At 42.1% G+C, this 18,171-nt stretch overlaps 2 protein-coding genes across 3 annotated transcripts; both read left to right on the top strand.

Moving 5' to 3' along the window:
- The first annotated feature begins 62 nt into the window (after nt 1-62).
- LOC115142988 (cytokine-inducible SH2-containing protein-like) lies at nt 63-3,171 on the top strand. Its single transcript, XM_029682925.2, has 3 exons — nt 63-656; nt 2,189-2,361; nt 2,628-3,171. Exons 1-3 carry the CDS (start codon nt 637-639, stop codon nt 3,134-3,136), a joined length of 702 nt encoding a protein of 233 aa, XP_029538785.1. The 5' UTR covers nt 63-636; the 3' UTR covers nt 3,137-3,171.
- Nucleotides 3,172-7,404: 4,233 nt separating this feature from the next.
- On the top strand, nt 7,405-16,455 carry LOC115142965 (transforming protein RhoA-like). Of its 2 annotated transcripts, XM_029682895.2 has the most exons (6): nt 7,405-7,588; nt 13,321-13,405; nt 13,745-13,902; nt 14,313-14,433; nt 15,443-15,573; nt 15,669-16,455. In XM_029682895.2, exons 3-6 carry the CDS (start codon nt 13,747-13,749, stop codon nt 15,840-15,842), a joined length of 582 nt encoding a protein of 193 aa, XP_029538755.1. In that variant the 5' UTR covers nt 7,405-7,588; nt 13,321-13,405; nt 13,745-13,746; the 3' UTR covers nt 15,843-16,455. The 2 variants fall into 2 exon arrangements, with proteins under 2 accessions (XP_029538755.1, XP_029538745.1); XM_029682885.2 differs by lacking the exon at nt 13,321-13,405 and having other exon boundaries at nt 7,407-7,588.
- Nucleotides 16,456-18,171: the final 1,716 nt, after the last annotated feature.

Raw genomic sequence — 18,171 nt, 5'->3', positions numbered from 1 at the left:
CTCAGTCAGCTAAGGTCAATTTCAGTCAGCTTTCCTGGAAAGTGTTCTACTAAGAAGTCATCCGCTGCGCATTAGGCGGCGCTGGTGATGCCAGCTGAGCCTCTTCCATACCCCTGGCGCGAGGCTGAAAAGGAAACTCGAGCACGCGCCGGAGCAAATCGAAACGCAGCGCAGTTCCGCGAAACAGGGTGCGCACTGGGCAGACGCGGCCCCTGCCGCATGCTGCGCTGAAGTACAAAGCCATTCTTGGAATTAGATTCCTAGAACTTCCGTCAACCCGCAACACTGAATTTACAAGAGAGTGGTTTTCTCACCGTCTTTCCTTAGAATCGAATAAGAACAGTGTCTGGTGAGCGGATTACTCCGCTGGACTTCACCCTCTATTTTTTCGGAGGTTGAAACTGACACGTTTGAGATTTTATAGTTATGACCAAAATAAATTAGGATTATTTTAAATTTTGAAAAAAATCTGAAAAGTCTATTTAGTTATTGAGAAAAACTTTTGTTTTTCGGATTATTGGCGCCATGACAACGTCAACTCAGTGACTGTTCCTACAATATATAATAATCACTGGCTTTATTGGATAATTGTATAAGCATACATGCCAAAATGTTTAAACTGGATTCATATTCATTATGATTTATTGTGTTCAAAGGTAAGTTGAATTTGTTGTTGGCACAATTAGGCTACATGCACTCATTTTAATTTCACAATTTGGCTGTGCTGAGAAAATCAAATGTAGCCACGTTTTGACATCACATGTTGGAAATTAAGGAACATTCAGCACAGAGTTTATTCGTTGTGTACCAGACAGTGTCGAACAAAGCCAGGAGAATGAAGTGTTTAGGATTTATATGAGTTCATATTCGAAGATTATAATTTAGGCCTATAGTCGAAAAATGTCTGCCTGTGACAGTTGTAGCCTAGGCTGAAAGTTTGAATGTGGATGGACTTTTTCTCCATGCAAAATGGAAGGTATTTCTTGTAAAGAATTCATCATGGGATTTGACCTTGTTACCTACATTATATATTGTTTGTATAATATATAGGTAATAATAATAGGTTAGCAATAATCCTGGATCCTAAACGTTTTGTTAAACGTTATTTTTATGTTATTTTAGTTGTGTAGCCCCTTTGGAGACGCTATACTTATGATTTATTGTATTAGGTGTTGTCACGTGCTTCACTAAGGCAGTAATTTATCTTACAACTTGTCCTTGTTGTAAAAAGTATATGGGTAAAACGAAGCGCGAACTAAAAGTAAGAATCTCTGAGCATTGTAGCACCTATTAGGTGCAAAAACTCGACGTATCCAGTTGCGGGCCATTTTTTGGAAGCAAACCACTCTCTATTTTGTGCCTTCGCTATATCGGTAACCCTAGGAGAGGGGGTGACCTTGGATCTTTAATTTAAAGACCCATTCGGTCTCAACGTAGAGTTTGATCTGAAGCCATTCTTGGGATTCTTATGTTTTTGCTATCCATTGTAAATCATGTTTGTAGGCCTATGTAACCAAATTGTATCTATGATCATATGTTATCCATTCATGCTTTTTTATGTTCTATTTATATGTATAAATCAACCAATGAAATTAAGCCACAGCCGACCATGATTACAGACCCTTTCAAACTCTATCCACTAGTGACCTGCAGTGTTTGTCATTACACCCTGATGAAGACATCAAGGCTGTCATTGGTTATTACTTTGGTTATTAAATGATTGCATCTGAGTGCCTAGAGTGTGGTGCTTTCCTTTTCTTTTTCACTACACATTGTTAACATAAAGGCACATGGTTAAGTCAAAGTTGATAAAGAAAGGAGGAAAATCATCTTTTTTACACATTCCCCACATATGTTACTTATGTTATAGCAGTATCAGTGCCTTCAGGCCTTAACAAATTGCCTCCTAAGGGTTCATATACCACCATTTGCCAAGTTATTGAAGACTATTTATGTAGTATGATATTCACAGATTTTCACCAATCACGATTTTCCCTAAACATTAAACACAAAGCATGAGCACTTTTTCCGCCCTCTCCTTTACCTTATATGACAACATTGTGGGGTGGAAATCACAATCCTTTTGCCACCCCTGGATGTGATATATGTTTCTGTCTCCATAGCAACTACTGTGCTATAGCCTATCCAATCCAGGCACCAAATTATAGATTCTTTCCTCCTACCTCAGGGCTCTGTTGCGAGGGCCACCTTCAGATATGATTGCCAGGATGATGAGCAGCATGCAGCAGAATGATGGTGAGAGAGGAGATTCGTGTTGTCAGAACCCAACTGCCCCTCTCTGTGACCCTACAGAGGACCTCTGCTGCATCACCACCACCTTCCAGAACCTACAGAACTCAGGTATGCCTACTAGCACCCCCCCTTATGTGTATGTGTATGTGTGTATGTTTATATGTGTAAGCATGTGTGTGTGTTTATATGTGTGTATGTGTGTATGTTTATATGTGTAAGCATGTGTGTGTGTTTATATGTGTGTATGTTTATATGTGTGTATGTGCGTATGTTTATATGTGTAAGCATGTGTGTGTGTTTCAGCGTTAAAGTCAGCATGTAATGGAGATAATATGGGACACAATAGTAACATGTGGGTCTGTTTCTGGCTCCAGGTTGGTACTGGGGGTCCATTTCAGCCAGAGAGGCTCGAGACGCTCTCCTGAAGGTGTCAGTGGGAACCTTCCTGGTACGCGACAGCAGCCACCCTCTCTACATGCTGACCCTGTCAGTGAAGACGGTCTGTGGCCCCACCAACGTACGCATAGAGTACAGTGGGGGTCGCTTCCGGCTGGATTCCAGCTCCCCAGGCCCCCCTCACTTGCTGTCCTTCCCTGATGTCTGCAGCCTGGTGCAACACTACGTTGGCTCAGGCCAGACACAACAGGGCAAGAGAGTGGAGTCAGAGGGCCCTTCAAAACCTAATGCCAAACCCAGCCCTTCCCAGCCCTCAGCGAAGGACAATGCAGTACTGCTCAAGCTGATGCGTCCTCTGCCACAGGCCTTCCCCTCTCTCCAGCACCTCACACGCCTCACCATCAACTGCCAAATCGACTGCATTGACCAGCTGCCCCTGCCACGCCCACTGGTGCACTACCTGCAGGACTACCCTTTCCAGGTATGAGGGTCCTCTGGCAGCCATCCCTACCCAAAGAAGGGCACACAGCAGGCCCAGGGACCTCCCAGTGAGGGTTAAAGGTTAGGACGTTATGCTTATAGGGTCAGAGATAGCTTCTGACTCAGCTCAGCTGGACAGTAGAGCGTGGAAACAAAGTGCAGTGTTGCCTTTGGAAGAGTAGGACTTTAAAGTCTCACTGGGACTTGGGCTGCTCGTACAGACATCCATGAACCGGACACCTGAACCGGACACCATTTATACTGTTTACTTTAATATTAATATAATTACATAAATGGATTTTGTGTCTATTGTTGCAAATAAATCTCTTTTATAGTAAAACAAATAATGTCTCTTCTACGTCTTTTGTCTGACCCATAATCTATTGTAAACCATCACTAACAGAATATTACAGAGTAGCAGTAGCCAGGAAAAAAGATAAATTTCTTCAGCAGGAATGAACAGGAATTTTAGGTATAATAATAAAACCGTTCTTACACTTTGCTGCTGTACTCCCTGTCATCTTTCACAGATGAAAGGATGCTGGTGAAAAAAAACGGAGTGATCTTGATATTGTACGATTTTAATTATTTATCAAAAATCTGTGTTTTGTGTAAACAGGTTTCGTAAACAGTCACATGGGAAAATGATTAGCATTAAGGCTATTGCTGGGAGCATTTCCATGGAACATTATGCCTGAGTTGGTTTCCAAGAGGGGAATTTGAATGGTGCTATGAAAGCCTCTTATCAGGATTAGAGCCAGAGCAATGGTCATTAATACACGAACAGAGGACAGTGTACACACACACACACCCACACAGGGAGAGGGGCATACAAACACACACACACACACACACACACACACACACACACACACACACACACACACACACACACACACACACACACACACACACACAAAAAGGGGCATACAAACAAACACACACACACAGAGAGGGGCATACAAACACACACACACATACAAACACACACACACATACAAACACACACACACATACAAACAGACACACATACAAACACAGACACATATGTGCATAACATACACATGTACACACACACATAGCATTGTGAAGCATTACAGACAGGCTGAACATATTGTCAACCATTGTTTAGCGAGCGGTTTCCAATAATTCACATCTTTTGTATGTATGCTATGGTACCAATGATGTACGGTACATTCGGAAAGTATTCTAAAATGTATAAAATATATTTTTTTCTCATCAATCTTCACACAATACCCCATAATGACAAAGTGAAAACAGGTTTTTAGAAATGTTTGCAAATGTATAAATAATAAAAACAGAAATACCTTATTTACATAGGTATTCAAACTCCTTGCTATGAGACTCGAAATGTGTAGGTGTATTTGTATTCATTATGGATCCCCATTTGCTGTTGCCAAGGCAGCAGCAACTCTTCCTGGGGTCCAAACACATTAAAGCACCCATTCCAATTTGCAAACCGACCCAACAGATCCACAGATGATGCAATCTTCCTTGCACTCCACACTGCCATTTCACACCTGGACAAAAGGAACACCTATGTGAGAATGCTATTCATTGACTACAGCTCAGCGTACCATGGTGCCCTCAAAGCTCATCAATAAGCTGGGACTAAACACCTCCCTCTGCAACTGGATCCTGGACTTCCTGATTGGCCGCCCCCAGGTGGTAAGGGTAGGTAACAACACATCCGCCACGCTGATCCTCAACACGGGGGCCCCTCAGCGGTGTGTGCTCAGTCCCCTCCTGTACTCTCTGTTCACTCATGACTGCACGGCCAGGCACGACTCCAACACCATAATTTCATTAAGTTTGCCGATGACACAACAGTGGAAGGTCTGATCACCGACAACAATGCGACAGCCTATAAGGAAGAGTTCAGAGACCTGGCAGTGGTTCAAGGACAACAACCTCTCCCTCAATGTCATCAAGACAAAGGAGATGATTGTGGACTACAGGAAAAAGAGGACCGAGCACTCCCCCATTCTCATCATGGGGCTGTAGTGAAGCAGGTTGAGAGCTTCAAGTTCCTTGCCGTCCTCATCACCAACCAACTAAGATGGTCGAAGCACACTAAGACAGTTGTGAAGAGGGCATGGCAAAGATTATTCTCCCTCAGGAGACTGAAAATATTTGGCATGGGTCCTCAGATCCTCAAAAGGTTTTCTCAGCTGCACCATTGCGAGCATCCTGATGGGTTGCATCACTGCCTGACCGCAAGGCACTACAGAGGGTAGTGCGTGAACGGCCCAGCACATCACCGGAGCCAAACTTCCTGCCATTCAGGACCTCTATACCAGGCAGTGTCAGGTCCTAAAAATGGTCAAAGACTCCAGCCACCCTAGTCATAGACTGTTCTCTCTGCTACTGCACAACAAGCGGTACCGGAGTGCCAAGTCTAGGTCCAAGAGGCTAGGTCCAAGAGGCTTCTAAACAGCTTCTTCCCCCAAGCCATAAGATTCCTGAACAGCTAATCAAATGGCCAGACTATTTGCATTGCCCTCTTCTTCTACACTGCTGCTACTCTCTGTTATTATCTATTCAAAGTCATTAATAACTCTACCTACCTGTGCATATTACTTCAAGTACCTCGATGCCCACGTGGGGTGGCAGGTAGCCGAGTGGTTAGAGCATTGGGTCAGTAACCAAAAGGTTACTAGATCGAATCCCTGATCTGACAAGGTAAAAATCTGTAATTCTGCTCCTGAACAAGGCAGTTAACCCACTATTCCTAGGCTGTCATTGTAAATAAGAATGTGTTCTTAACTGACTTGCCTAGTGTAATAAAGGTCAAATAAAAATTGACTCTGTACTTGTACCCTCTGTATATAGCCCTGCTATTGTTTTTTACTGCTGCTCTTTAATTATTTGTTATTCTTATCTCTTACTTTTGTTTATGTATTTTCTTAAAACTGTATTGTTAGTTATGTGTAACCGATGTGAAATGGCTAGCTTGTTAGCAGTGGTGCGTGCTAATAGCGGTTCAATCAGGTGACGTCACTTGCTCGGAGACCTGAAGTAGTTGTTCTGCAAGGGCAGTGGCTTTTGTGGAGCGATGGGTAACCATGCTTTGAGGGTGGCTGTTGTCGATGTGTGCAGAGGGTCCCTGGTTCAAGCCCAGGTAGGGGTGAGGAGAGGGACGGAAGCTATACTGTAACACATGTACTCTTATAATCTCCACCCAACACAGCCAGAAGAGGGCTTGACACTCCTCAGAGCCTGCCTTCCTAAGTATTTTTTCCTAGCCACCTTGCTGTTTGGGGTTTTAGGCTGGGTTTCTGTATTAGAACTTTGTGACATCTGCTGATGTAAAAAGGGCTTTATAAAAAAAGGTGATTGATAGAAGGTCTTTTACTCTAGCCAAATATTGGAGTAAAGGAGCCTAACATTAAGCTTTAGTCCAAGGAACGTACATGTTCTGTTTAAAGGCAGAATTGGCTCTGGAAGCCAAAACATCCGAATACCCCTTCATAGAGACTGGACGGTATTGGCGTTTGGGTGGGGTGTAGTGTGGGGGGGATGGGTCTAGGGCTTCACAGGACTAATACAATAAAAACCTCTCGTACAGTAGGTGGCGGTGTACCCACCTTAAACGTTGGATGCGATCCGCCAACCCAATCTCAAAGAAGAAGAAGCCTTGGTCCACTGATTGAGGTGTAATGTAATGGAACTGAGAGTCATGATCAAGGGCTTTTTTATGTTATTTAACTAGGCAAGTCAGTTAAGAACAAATTCTTATTTACAATGACGGCTAACCCCAGCCAAACCTGGACGACGCTGGGACAATTGTGCCCCGCCCTATGGTACTCCCAATCACGGCCAGATGTGATAGAGCCTGGATTCGAACCAGGGTCTGTATGAGATGAGTGAGATGCAGTGCCTTAGACCGCTGCGCCACTCGGGCTACCTTCACTCATTTCTTAGCAGGGACTTTTAGCAGGAGCATTTATACTCGATCAGTGCAATTATCATTCATCATAATGATCAATGAACTATGATCATTATTATTAATAATTATAATTATCATAATGGAAATTGATTATTTGAGAATCAATTCATTTGTTGGTGTTTTTGCCAAGGTCCATCTGGAGATATATCTTTCTTGTGACAAATAAACACACCGTTGCAGTCTGAACGATGGGGTGAAATAGGGCAGCTCTGTTGAAGCCATGTTCGGAACTGTGTGGCTTCAGTCAGTGTCCATAAAGAGGGAGGAAACCCTGACTGTACACAGACTTTGCTGTCCGGGTCATCAAAGATTTTTCAGTTACCACCCATCCTACGCAGTCCGAGTCAAGCACCTCCTCCTCGCGGTCTGTTTCAGAGCGCCCCCTCAAACACGGCTGGGAGCTACTAGCCTAACACAAGCTAACTAGTCAAGCGTGAGACCGAGACATTATCAAGAAAACATCAAACTAGCTAGCTACCTATTGGCCAGGTAAGCCTAATTGGATTACAGGAATGTTGCCAATATAACTCAGAAACCAAATAATGCAGTAGTATAGCTAACTAACATAGTTATTTTACGCGCATTAAAAGCTAACCAGGTCTAAATGTATTTTCCTCTTCAACATTGCCAGTTAGAAAGCTAGCCACCCATCACTTCCGCATCTGATAGCAAGCTATCGTTGGAAAATTAGTTATTTTCACAAAGATAACGTTAACTAGTTAGTTAGGTAGGGCTGTTTATGTGGTATTCGTGCCCTGCAATATCAGACATTGCCGGATCAATTAATAACACGTGTTGATTAGCTACGAGCTAGCAACTTTTATTTCGTGTTGAGCTAGCTAACTAGAACTAGCTATCTAACGTTATTTGTTAGTAAAGTTAGTTAGCTGGGTAACAACCCTTCTGTTAGTTGCCTAGCTAGTTGCTACCATGCAGTGTTGTCATGGGTTGCTGCCATGCTATGTTGTGGTCTTAGGTTTTTCTTTATTTAGTGTTGTTTTTTTTCTCCTATATTTGTACTTTGAATCCCCGTCCCCGCAGGAGGCCTTTTGGTAGACCGTAATTGTAAATAAGAATTTGGTTCTTAACTGACTTGAGTGGTTTAATTAATTAACTTTTTATTTATCTTGTGGCTAATCAAGTAGGTAAGCCAGTAAATTAGCTACGTTTGCTGCACCGTTAGCGAGCAAAAATAGCCTACTGTTGTGAGGAGGGGGATAGATAAAACTGTAATGAAACAGCAGGGAGCAGGTCTCGACCTGAGGTCCGGCGCGCCATCGACTGTGCCGCAAAAGCATGTTCGAACGGCAGAGTCGATTTCCGCGCCTATAAACCCAGGGTCGTTACAATATATTAGCTTGCTCGTTATCGTGTTTTGATATCCCACTCAGTTAGCTAGCTACCTTAGCTGCGTCAACTACTGTTATTCTGATTGACATTCAAATATGCACAATCGATACATTTTGATCGGAGACTTATGTTCCCTAATGAATTAAAATAATCCTTATCTGAAAAGTATCCTTAGTGTATTCATAACATTAGACACAGTCTAGCTGTGTTGTTCCAGATCACAAATCCTACGGGAGGCCTATTCGATCATATGAATTAATCAATGATTTTGACAAATTCATATTTTGAAGCGAGAGCTGTCCCTTTATTTCATCCCGTTATTTAATTTCAAAATACAGTTCCACCACTGCTACAAAGATAGCTACGGCTAACATAGACCCTGATCATAACTCATTACATTACATGACCAAAAGTACGTGGACACCTGCTCATCTAACATCTCATTCCAAAATCTTGGGCATTAATATGACGTTGGTCCCCCGCTTCCACTTTTTTTGGAAGGCTTTCCACTAGTTGTTGGAACATTGCTGGAGAGACTTGCTTCCATTCAGTCACAAGATCATCAGTGGGGTTGGGCACTGATGTTGGGGCGATTAGGTCTGGCTCGCAGTCAGTGTTCCAGTTTATCCCAAAGGTGTTGGATGGGGTTGAGGTCAGTGCTCTGTGCAGGCCAGTCAAGGTCTTCCACACTGATCTCGACAAACCATTTCTATATTTACCTCACTTTGTGCACAGGGGCATTAATGCTGAAACAGGAAAGGGACTTCCCCAAACTGTTACCACATGTGGAAGCACAGAATTGTCTAGAATGTATGCTGTGGTGTTTAGATTTCCCTTCACTGGATCTAAGGGGCCTAGCCCAAACCAGGAAAAACAGCCCCAGACCATTATTCCTCCTATGCATTGGGGCAGGTAGTGCTCTCCTGGCATTCGCCAAACCCAGATTCGTCCGTTGGACTGCCAGATGTTGAAGCTTGATTCGTCACTCCAGAGAACACATTCCCACTGCTCCGGAGTCCAATGGCGGCGAGCTTTACACCACTCCAGCCGACGCTTGGCATTGCGCATGGTGATCTTAGTTGTGTGTGGCTGCTCGGCCATGGAAACCCATTTCATGAAGTTCCCGACAAACAGGTCTTGTGCTGACGTTGCTTCCAGAGGCCGTTTGGAAGTCGGTAGTGAGTGTTACAACAGAGGACAGACGATTTTTATGTGATTCTGCACTCGGCGGTCCTGTTCTGTGAGCTTGTGTGGCCTACCACTTTGCGTCTAAGCCGTTGTTGCTCCTAGAAGTTTCCACTTCACAATAACAGCACTTACAAGGGCAGCTCTAGCAGGGCAGACATTTTTAGAACTGACTTGTTGGAAAGGTGGCATCCTATGACAGTGCCACGTTGAAAGTTGCAGTTCTTCAGTAAGGCCATTCTACTGCCAATGTTTGTCTATGGATATTGCATGCTTGATTTTATACACCTGTCAGCAACGGGTGTGGCTGAAATGGCCAAATCCACTCATTTTAATGGGTGTACACATACTTTTGTGTATATATATAGTGTAGCTAAGAGTCATTGGAAGAAGGTGTCATCTGTAGGGGGAGTTTTGTTAAGAGCAATACTGTTCAGACTGAACATCAACACACCGCTTGCGGGATGGTTTTGGAAGTATAAGATCCTTTCATATTGGCGAAAATAAATTGATCCACACCTTTTTATAGTGTTAGGGTTCCCACATGGCCATATCTCCATGTTATAGCGCTTGTTTTATGGAAAACAGATGGAAGACAGTGGACTACCTGTGCTAATTAGCTATATGCGTCCCCGAACACTTGTGTGTAAACAAAGACAAACTTGTTCTCACTGAAAAATACTGTCTGCTGCAACTTTTTTTTTTTTTTTGCATTTGTGAAATTATTTTGATATGATATGAAAGTAGAGGGGTTTATGTTTCTAGAACTGTGCTGCAATTGAGAATTGTTTCAGTATGGAGGATTTGGCTGTTTTGGCTACTGGAGTCAATTCTCCCTTTTAACAAAACATGTAAGGTCCTTGGACAAAGGAGTAACATTCATCCAACATTGGGCTACCCACTAACATAGCTCTCAAACCCTTCTCTCCATTGGGTTTTCAGCGGTTAGCTATAATTTCAACACTGTTAGCAATGTCAATAATGGAGGTAGACCGATTTATGATTTTTCAACACCGATACAGATTATTGGAAGACCCCAAAAAAAGCAGATACCGATTAATCGGCAGTTGTTTATATATATATTTGTAATAATGACAATTACAACAATACTGAATGAACAATGAACACTTATTTTAACTTAATATAATAACTAAATCAATTTAGTCTCAAATAAATAATGAAACATAAATAATGCAAAAACACTGTTGGAGAAGAAAGTAAAAGTGCAATATGTACCATGTTAAAAAAGCTTAAGTTCCTTGCTCAGAACATGAGAACATATGAAAGGTGGTGGTTCCTTTTAACACGAGTCTTCAATATTCCCAGTTAAGAAGTTTTAGGTTGTAGTTATTATTTGACTAATTTCTCTCGCTACTATTTGTATTTCATATACCTTTGACTATTGGATGTTCTTATAGGCACTATAGTATTGCCTGCCTAATCTCGGGAGTTGATAGGCTTGTCATAAACAGTGCATCAAGCATTGCAAAGAGCTGCTGGCAAACGCAGGAAAGTGCTGTTTGAATGAATGTCTACGAGCCTGCTGCTACCTACCACCGCTCAGTCAATCTGTTCTATCAAATATCAAATCATAGACTTAATTATAATATAATAAACACACAGAAGTACGAGCCTTAGGTCAGTAATATGGTCAAATCCGGAAACTATCATTTCGAAAACAAAACGTTTATTCTTTCAGTGAAATACGGAACAGTTCCATATTTTATCGAACGGGTGGCATCCCTAAGTCTAAATAGTGCTGTTACATTGCACAACCTTCAATGTTATGCCATAATTGGGTAAAATTCTGGCAAATTAATTACGGTCATTGTTAGGAAGAAATGGTCTTCACACAGTTCTTAACGAGCCAGGCGGCCCAAACTGCTGCATATTCCCTGACTCTGCTTGCACAGAATGCAAGAGAAGTGACACAATTTCCCTAGTTAATATTGCCTGCTAACATTAATTTATTTTAACAAAATATGCAGGTTTAAAAAAATATACTTGTGTATTGATTTTAAGAAAGACATTGATGTTCATGGTTAGGTACATTGGTGCCATGATTGTGCTATTTTCGCAAATGTGCTTTTGTTAAATCATCACCTGTTTGGCGAAGTTGAAGCAGGCTGTGATTAGATGGTAAATTAACAGGCACCGCTTTGATTATATGCAACGCAGGACAAGCTAGTTATGGTTGATGATATTACTAGGTTAACTAGTGATTATGTTAAGATTGATTGTTTTTTTTTCATAAGCTAAATTTTTAATGCTAGCTAGCAACTTACCGTGGCTCCTTGCAGCCACAAGGCCCTTTTGATGCTGCACTCTCATAACAGGTGGTCAGCCTGCAACGCAGTCTCCTCGTGGATTGACATGTAATCGGCCAAATTCGGTGTCCAAAAATGCAGATTACCGATTGTTGAAAACATGAAATCGTCCCTAATTAATCGGCCATGCTGAATCGGTCGACCTCTAGTCAATAACCATCGCTTGGAAAACAGTTCTGAAAACATTTTCCCAATTTTAAAAAAGTACCACATAAAATTTAGGCGCACCAGAAAATACTTTTTTTGATTGAGATGCAGGCTAAAGGAATTCTTGCTACTTTTGAAGCACATGTTGTGCCCTAGAAACTAATATACTGTAAGTAAGTCAGTTGTGGAATATTAGGTTTCTATATTGTGTAAAAGCTCTTGTCCTATTTTTAAAATTGATTGTTTAACTAGGCAAGTCGATTAAGAACAAATTGTTATTTACAATGACTGCCTACACCAGCCAAACCCGGACATGACGCTGGGCCAATTGTGCGCCACCCTATCGGACTCTCAATCACGGACGGTTTTGATACAGCCTGGATTCGAACCAGGGACTGTAGTGATGCCTCAAGCACTGAGATGCAGTGCTTTAGACTGCTGCGCCACTCGGGAGCCCCCTATGCATTACATTGAAAAATGTACACTGTCTCTTTATAAACGTCAGGTTTGGGATGATTAAATGAAAGAGATCTGTCATTCATTCATTGCTTTTACCATTGATCTCCTGAAGAAGCTATCCCATTTCCTTTGTTTATATGCCCCCAAATGTTTGGATAAACTGATAAAGTTACCAGGTTCTTAGCTAGCTAGACAACGAGGTAACATGACTGAACAAAGTCTCAACAAATGGTTAACGACGTCGAAACTCGAGTGGTTTTAGAATGGTCCACGACATGGTTTCTGAATGTAAAATGCGGTTCTGGCGATCAGCTTTCGGAAGATGAAAATGGTGCGCCAGTAATATGGGTCAATCTTTTGACCTGGTAGAGCTAGAAGCAAACCGTTTCCGCTTTAGTAGTGGTGCAACAATGGATCTGCACTCGCTTGTTTCTCTAGGGAACTCAGAAACAACGGCACAGGGAAGCCTTATCATTATTAGAACTATCTGGGAGATTTTTTTCATAGTTGCACAGTGCTCCCAAAATAAAACTCTTGGTTGCACAGCAACATATTTAGTCGCATATGAGACCAAATTGGGCACACTTCAGAGCCCTGCATTTGGCCCTTATCTTTCATGTCAGCGAGGGGGGAATATTTCAAGTAAAAAAAGATGCACTTACTATAATGTTAGCAGATTGGAACAGATCCATACACTGTGTGTGCTTCCAGTTGAAGGACTACACTTCCTCATGCTTACACACAGGAGCACAGGTGGTCTGGTCTCTTCTGTCTGTTTTCAGGAAACAAGTTATGTAACATGGAGATATGATCACGTGGGAACACTAACCCTATGAAGGTGTGTAATAATTTAACCTTTTTATTTATTTTTCGTCCTGATATAAAAGATACGTTCATTATGTTTCCAAAACCGTACCGCAAGCGATGCGTGTTAACATTTTGAGCAAGTGTCCAGGCTCTTAACAAGTCCCCCAGGAAGAAGATACCTTCATCTATATGCACTCTAAGGGTGTTGGTGCCTATGAATGGGCTACAGCTAACATACTGTAACTATTAACTATGTAATATGAGGCCCATGCAGGACTTGAAAACATCTGTTGCCAGTACCATCCATGCTCCAACTCTTTGATCTGTAATGTATTTATGTCTGTCTCAACATTCTCTCTCGTTTGTTCAGTCATGGCAGCAATCCGAAAGAAACTGGTCATAGTGGGAGACGGAGCGTGCGGGAAGACCTGTCTGCTCATCGTATTCAGTAAAGACCAGTTCCCAGAGGTCTACGTGCCCACTGTCTTCGAGAACTATGTCGCTGACATTGAGGTCGACAGCAAACAGGTAATGTCTTCTCCCTTTCTTTTTTTCAACCTGTATTTCTCTTGCTGTAAATTACATTTATCATACAAAGCAGGACGATCAATGAGAATGAACAGAATTCAAATCTGCCAACAGTCAACACTGGCTCCTCCCAATTTGCAACCTCACTCGAGGCTTGCCCAAGTTGGTAAGCGCCAATAGTGGCAGACAATGTTGGCAGATATCACATTTTTATTCAATGGCTGATTTTTCTGAGCAGTAAGTTGCCCAGCTGTGTGTAATTCTGTGGTATTGCTGACTTTTCCTATGATTAAATGTGGATTGGCCATTCTGCATCATGCCTCTTCATTGTTTCATAATAGGTCAGATACACAGTATTTATCTGGGAAGTTGGACACAGTTGGTTGATGTCTCTTGAAATCCTTTGTCAGGTTGAGTTGGCACTATGGGATACAGCAGGCCAGGAGGACTATGATAGGCTCCGTCCCCTCTCTTACCCAGATACTGATGTCATCCTCATGTGCTTCTCCATTGATAGCCCCGACAGTTTGGGTGAGTATTTATGTCGCTACGCGTACAGACACCCACACATACCAATTCTGTCAGACATCAATACAACTGTGCAGACTTATACACATTCCCTTTTGTGACACCGGGTCTTGTTTTTGTGACAGAGCTTTGACAGAATCGCAAAGCACAAATACACCCACAATCAGAGGACTTTTACCTGGACAGTAGGGCTGGGTGATATGGCCAAAATAACGGGATATGAGAGGCCTATTTCTTATTAAATTTTTTATTATACTCAACAAATAAAAAGGTACTTACTCATATTTGATTATTTTATTTAGAACCTGGGCAAATTTTAAATTAAGCATGTAATAAAAAATGAATGTGTAAATAGAAAACAATTAAACTATAGTTGCAAACAAAATAAATATAGGCCTAAAAGAATATATATATATATATATTTTTGGGGGCTTGCCTGTTTTGCATGTTATTTTGGCATTAAGATGTGTCACATCTCAATTTGCATTTGGTACCTTGGGTCAGATGTAAGTTGGAAAGGCAGCTGTTATCTCCTTCCATCTTCGTGATTCTTTGCTATATGGTGTGCCGCGGGAAAAAGCCTCTTGTAACGTCTGAGTCGGGGTTTGTTTTGAGCACTCGACTGTACTGTTTTGGGTCTCATCCATAGACTTTCTCCGTACTGTTTCACATGATTATTTGAGCCTGTTGTCGAGACCGACCTGCGCCATATTTTGCAGAGGACGGTTTTCTGGTCTGTCAGACTTTTCATACCCAAACCACGTCCATGCGACCTAAGTTGCCCCTCTTTTAGGTACGAGCTCCGTGTCTCTGTGCTCTGTGCCACGTTCACAGTGTGATTTGCGACACAATGAAATAAACGATAGAAAAACGTCTACCGTTTCATATTATGCTCTATCGTCACACGATATATATCGCCCAGCCCTACTGGACAGCCTTGATTAGTATGCTGAAGAAGTTTGCTCTCGCTAACTCCTACTGGCCCTGACTCCTGCCCTTCCCCCTTGTTTAGAAAACATCCCGGAGAAGTGGACTCCAGAAGTCAAACACTTCTGCCCTAACGTTCCCATTATCCTAGTGGGCAACAAAAAGGACCTGCGTAACGACGAGCACACCCGCAGAGAGCTAGCCAAGATGAAGCAGGTACAGTCAGTCTCTCTCTCTCACACACACACAATTTTCAGAAGATCAATATGTGGCTTTCCTGACTCCACATTCTGACCCCCCACCCCTCTCAGGAGCCTGTGAAGCCAGAGGAGGGGCGTGACATGGCGAACCGGATCAGTGCCTTCGGCTACATGGAGTGCTCCGCAAAGAGCAAGGATGGGGTGAGGGAAGTGTTTGAGATGGCCACGAGGGCGGCGCTACAGGCCCGGCGGGGGAAGCAGAGACATAAATGCCTCCTACTGTAAAAGGAGGGAAGGCGTGAGGGACACGGCCTCCCACTGGGTACAAGGGGAACGATGGAAGATAAGAAATTAGGTCTATTCCCCCCTTCGCTCCAAAAAAAAGACTGTGCTCACCAGTTTTTACTAAAGGTGTAATGCTTTTAATTTTCTGTCTTAAAGCAAAACAAGTTAAATAGTCATGGTTTTGTCAGTATTCAATGTTGATGATGGGGGTTATGGAAATGCTTTTTTGTACTTGTACATGAGTGAATCTGCCATATCAACATTTCCCTTGTGAACCTGTACGGCCATGTAACTGATGTAGTCAGCCAGAGGTGTGTGTCATTAGTCCAAAACGTTCTGCAATGGAAACTTAATTTCTAATGGACAAATTCAGGTCGGTCCCTCCCCGTTTTTGATCTGTTTGGTTCCTAGTGAATACACCCCAGGGGATCTATTGTTGTGTCATACCTGCCAATTAAGTGCTTGAGCCCTGCCCACTGAACTGAGGATCATTTCCACAGCCAATCAGGGAGGGGTACCTATACACTGTGACCCATAGTCTTTATGATTCTTTTGTAATTTTTGATTTATGCACAGGCATAAAATTGTTGAAATAAATGTGCTTCATATAAAACCCCATGTGCATCTATTCATAAAAACCCACATGGACAATTTTTGAACACTTAGTTTAACATGTATGGAAATGTTGTATATGTGTGTAATAACTAACTTTAAGATTCTTGAGACAGTTAATGGGAACTGGATGATGGCAGATGTTAATACAGATACAAGCAAAATACATATGGTAAATGTTTGTTTTAAATTATTTGTAAAAGATCATTTGCTATTGCAAAGAACAAAAACGAGTTCTGCTTCCATAATCTGTCCATACTGAGTTCCCAGCACTCAAGACAAATAGGTCTTAGATTCTAGGTCTTTGGTGTGATTGCCGGACTTGGTAAACACTACTGTTTCAACGTGCAAATCTAGCTTTTTGTAACGTACTGTGTGCTTTACTTTTTACATCGTTGGATCGTACCTCTCCTCACATTATGCCCATTTTCACTATATTTACATTCCTGAGGGGTTTGTCATTAGGCTATGGCACAGTCTACTAGGAGTGTTTGGTAAAATGAGGTGACAAGACAATTGCTCTCACATGATTATCATGCAAGAACTGGAGAACTGGGGCTGTATTTATGAAGTATCTCTGAGTAGGTGTGCTGATCTACTATCACAGCCATTACAATCAGCCCCACAGTCACCAGGGAGCGATAGAAGATCCAGCCAGAGGTGATGGTGAGCAGGAAGACGCACAGGACGAAGAGCTGACCGGCTGTCAGAATAGGGACCCAATCCACTGTGGATAAATTAACAAAAGACATGATTGTAACTCTTCATTGTAAGGGGTCCTTATTACAGTGTTGTAGTTAACTGTGACAACCTCATAGTTACATTGTAATAATATGTAACTGCTTGTAATTGTGATATATAACTACATGGTAATTTTACAAGTAAAGTTGTGGGGTTTGCTCTTCAAAAGTTAAAAATGTACTTTGATTATATTAAAATAATGAAATCATTTTTCATTCCCATCGATAGTCAGTAGATTTGGTCAGTAGTTATGTGGTTGTGGTCTGTAGTTGTGTTTTTGTGCTCACTAGATGTGGTTAGCAGTAGTGTGGTTGTGGTCAGTAGCTGTTTGGTTGTGGTCACTAGTTGTGTGGTTGTGGTTAGAAATTGTGTGGTCAAAAGTTGAGTGCTTGTGGTCACTAGATGTGTAGTTGGGGTCAGATGAGTGGTCAGAATTTGTGTGGTTGTGGTCAGTAGTTGTGTGCTTATGGTCAGCAGTTGTGTGGTTGTGGTCAGTAGATGAGTGATCAGTGGTTGTGGTCACTAGATATGGTAAGCAGTTTTGTTTTTGCGGTCAGTTGTGTGGTTGTGGTCAGTTGTTTTGGTCCGTAGTTGTGTGGATCTAGTCTGTAGTTATGGTTCAGTTGTTGAATGGTCAATATTTGTGTTGTTGGGGTCTGTAATTGTGGTTATTCTCTTCACTCATAATGTTTGCTCTCTGTGTCTGAATATCCTAGCAATATTTTTTTCTAACTTGTTGGGTTAGTGGTCCAAATGGCTGTTGTATGGAAAATAATTTATCTGCTGGCTTCTGACATGATTTACAGCAGCCAGAGAGAGAGAAGGTGATTGGTTGCTAAAACGGATCGTAGTTATAGATTGGTACACACGATTTCTTATCCGATTTCGGATTTGACAAACAGATTTCATACCTTGTAACATTTTTCTCTAACTTGTTGCGTTAGTGGTGAAAACTTGGAAGAAGATGTGGTAATGC

This window comes from Oncorhynchus nerka, linkage group LG2 (genome assembly GCF_034236695.1).
Source record: "Oncorhynchus nerka isolate Pitt River linkage group LG2, Oner_Uvic_2.0, whole genome shotgun sequence".
Classification (NCBI taxonomy): Eukaryota; Metazoa; Chordata; class Actinopteri; order Salmoniformes; family Salmonidae; genus Oncorhynchus; species Oncorhynchus nerka.
The sequence above is the reverse complement of the archived record's forward strand: the minus strand, read 5'-3'. Positions and strand labels throughout refer to the sequence as shown.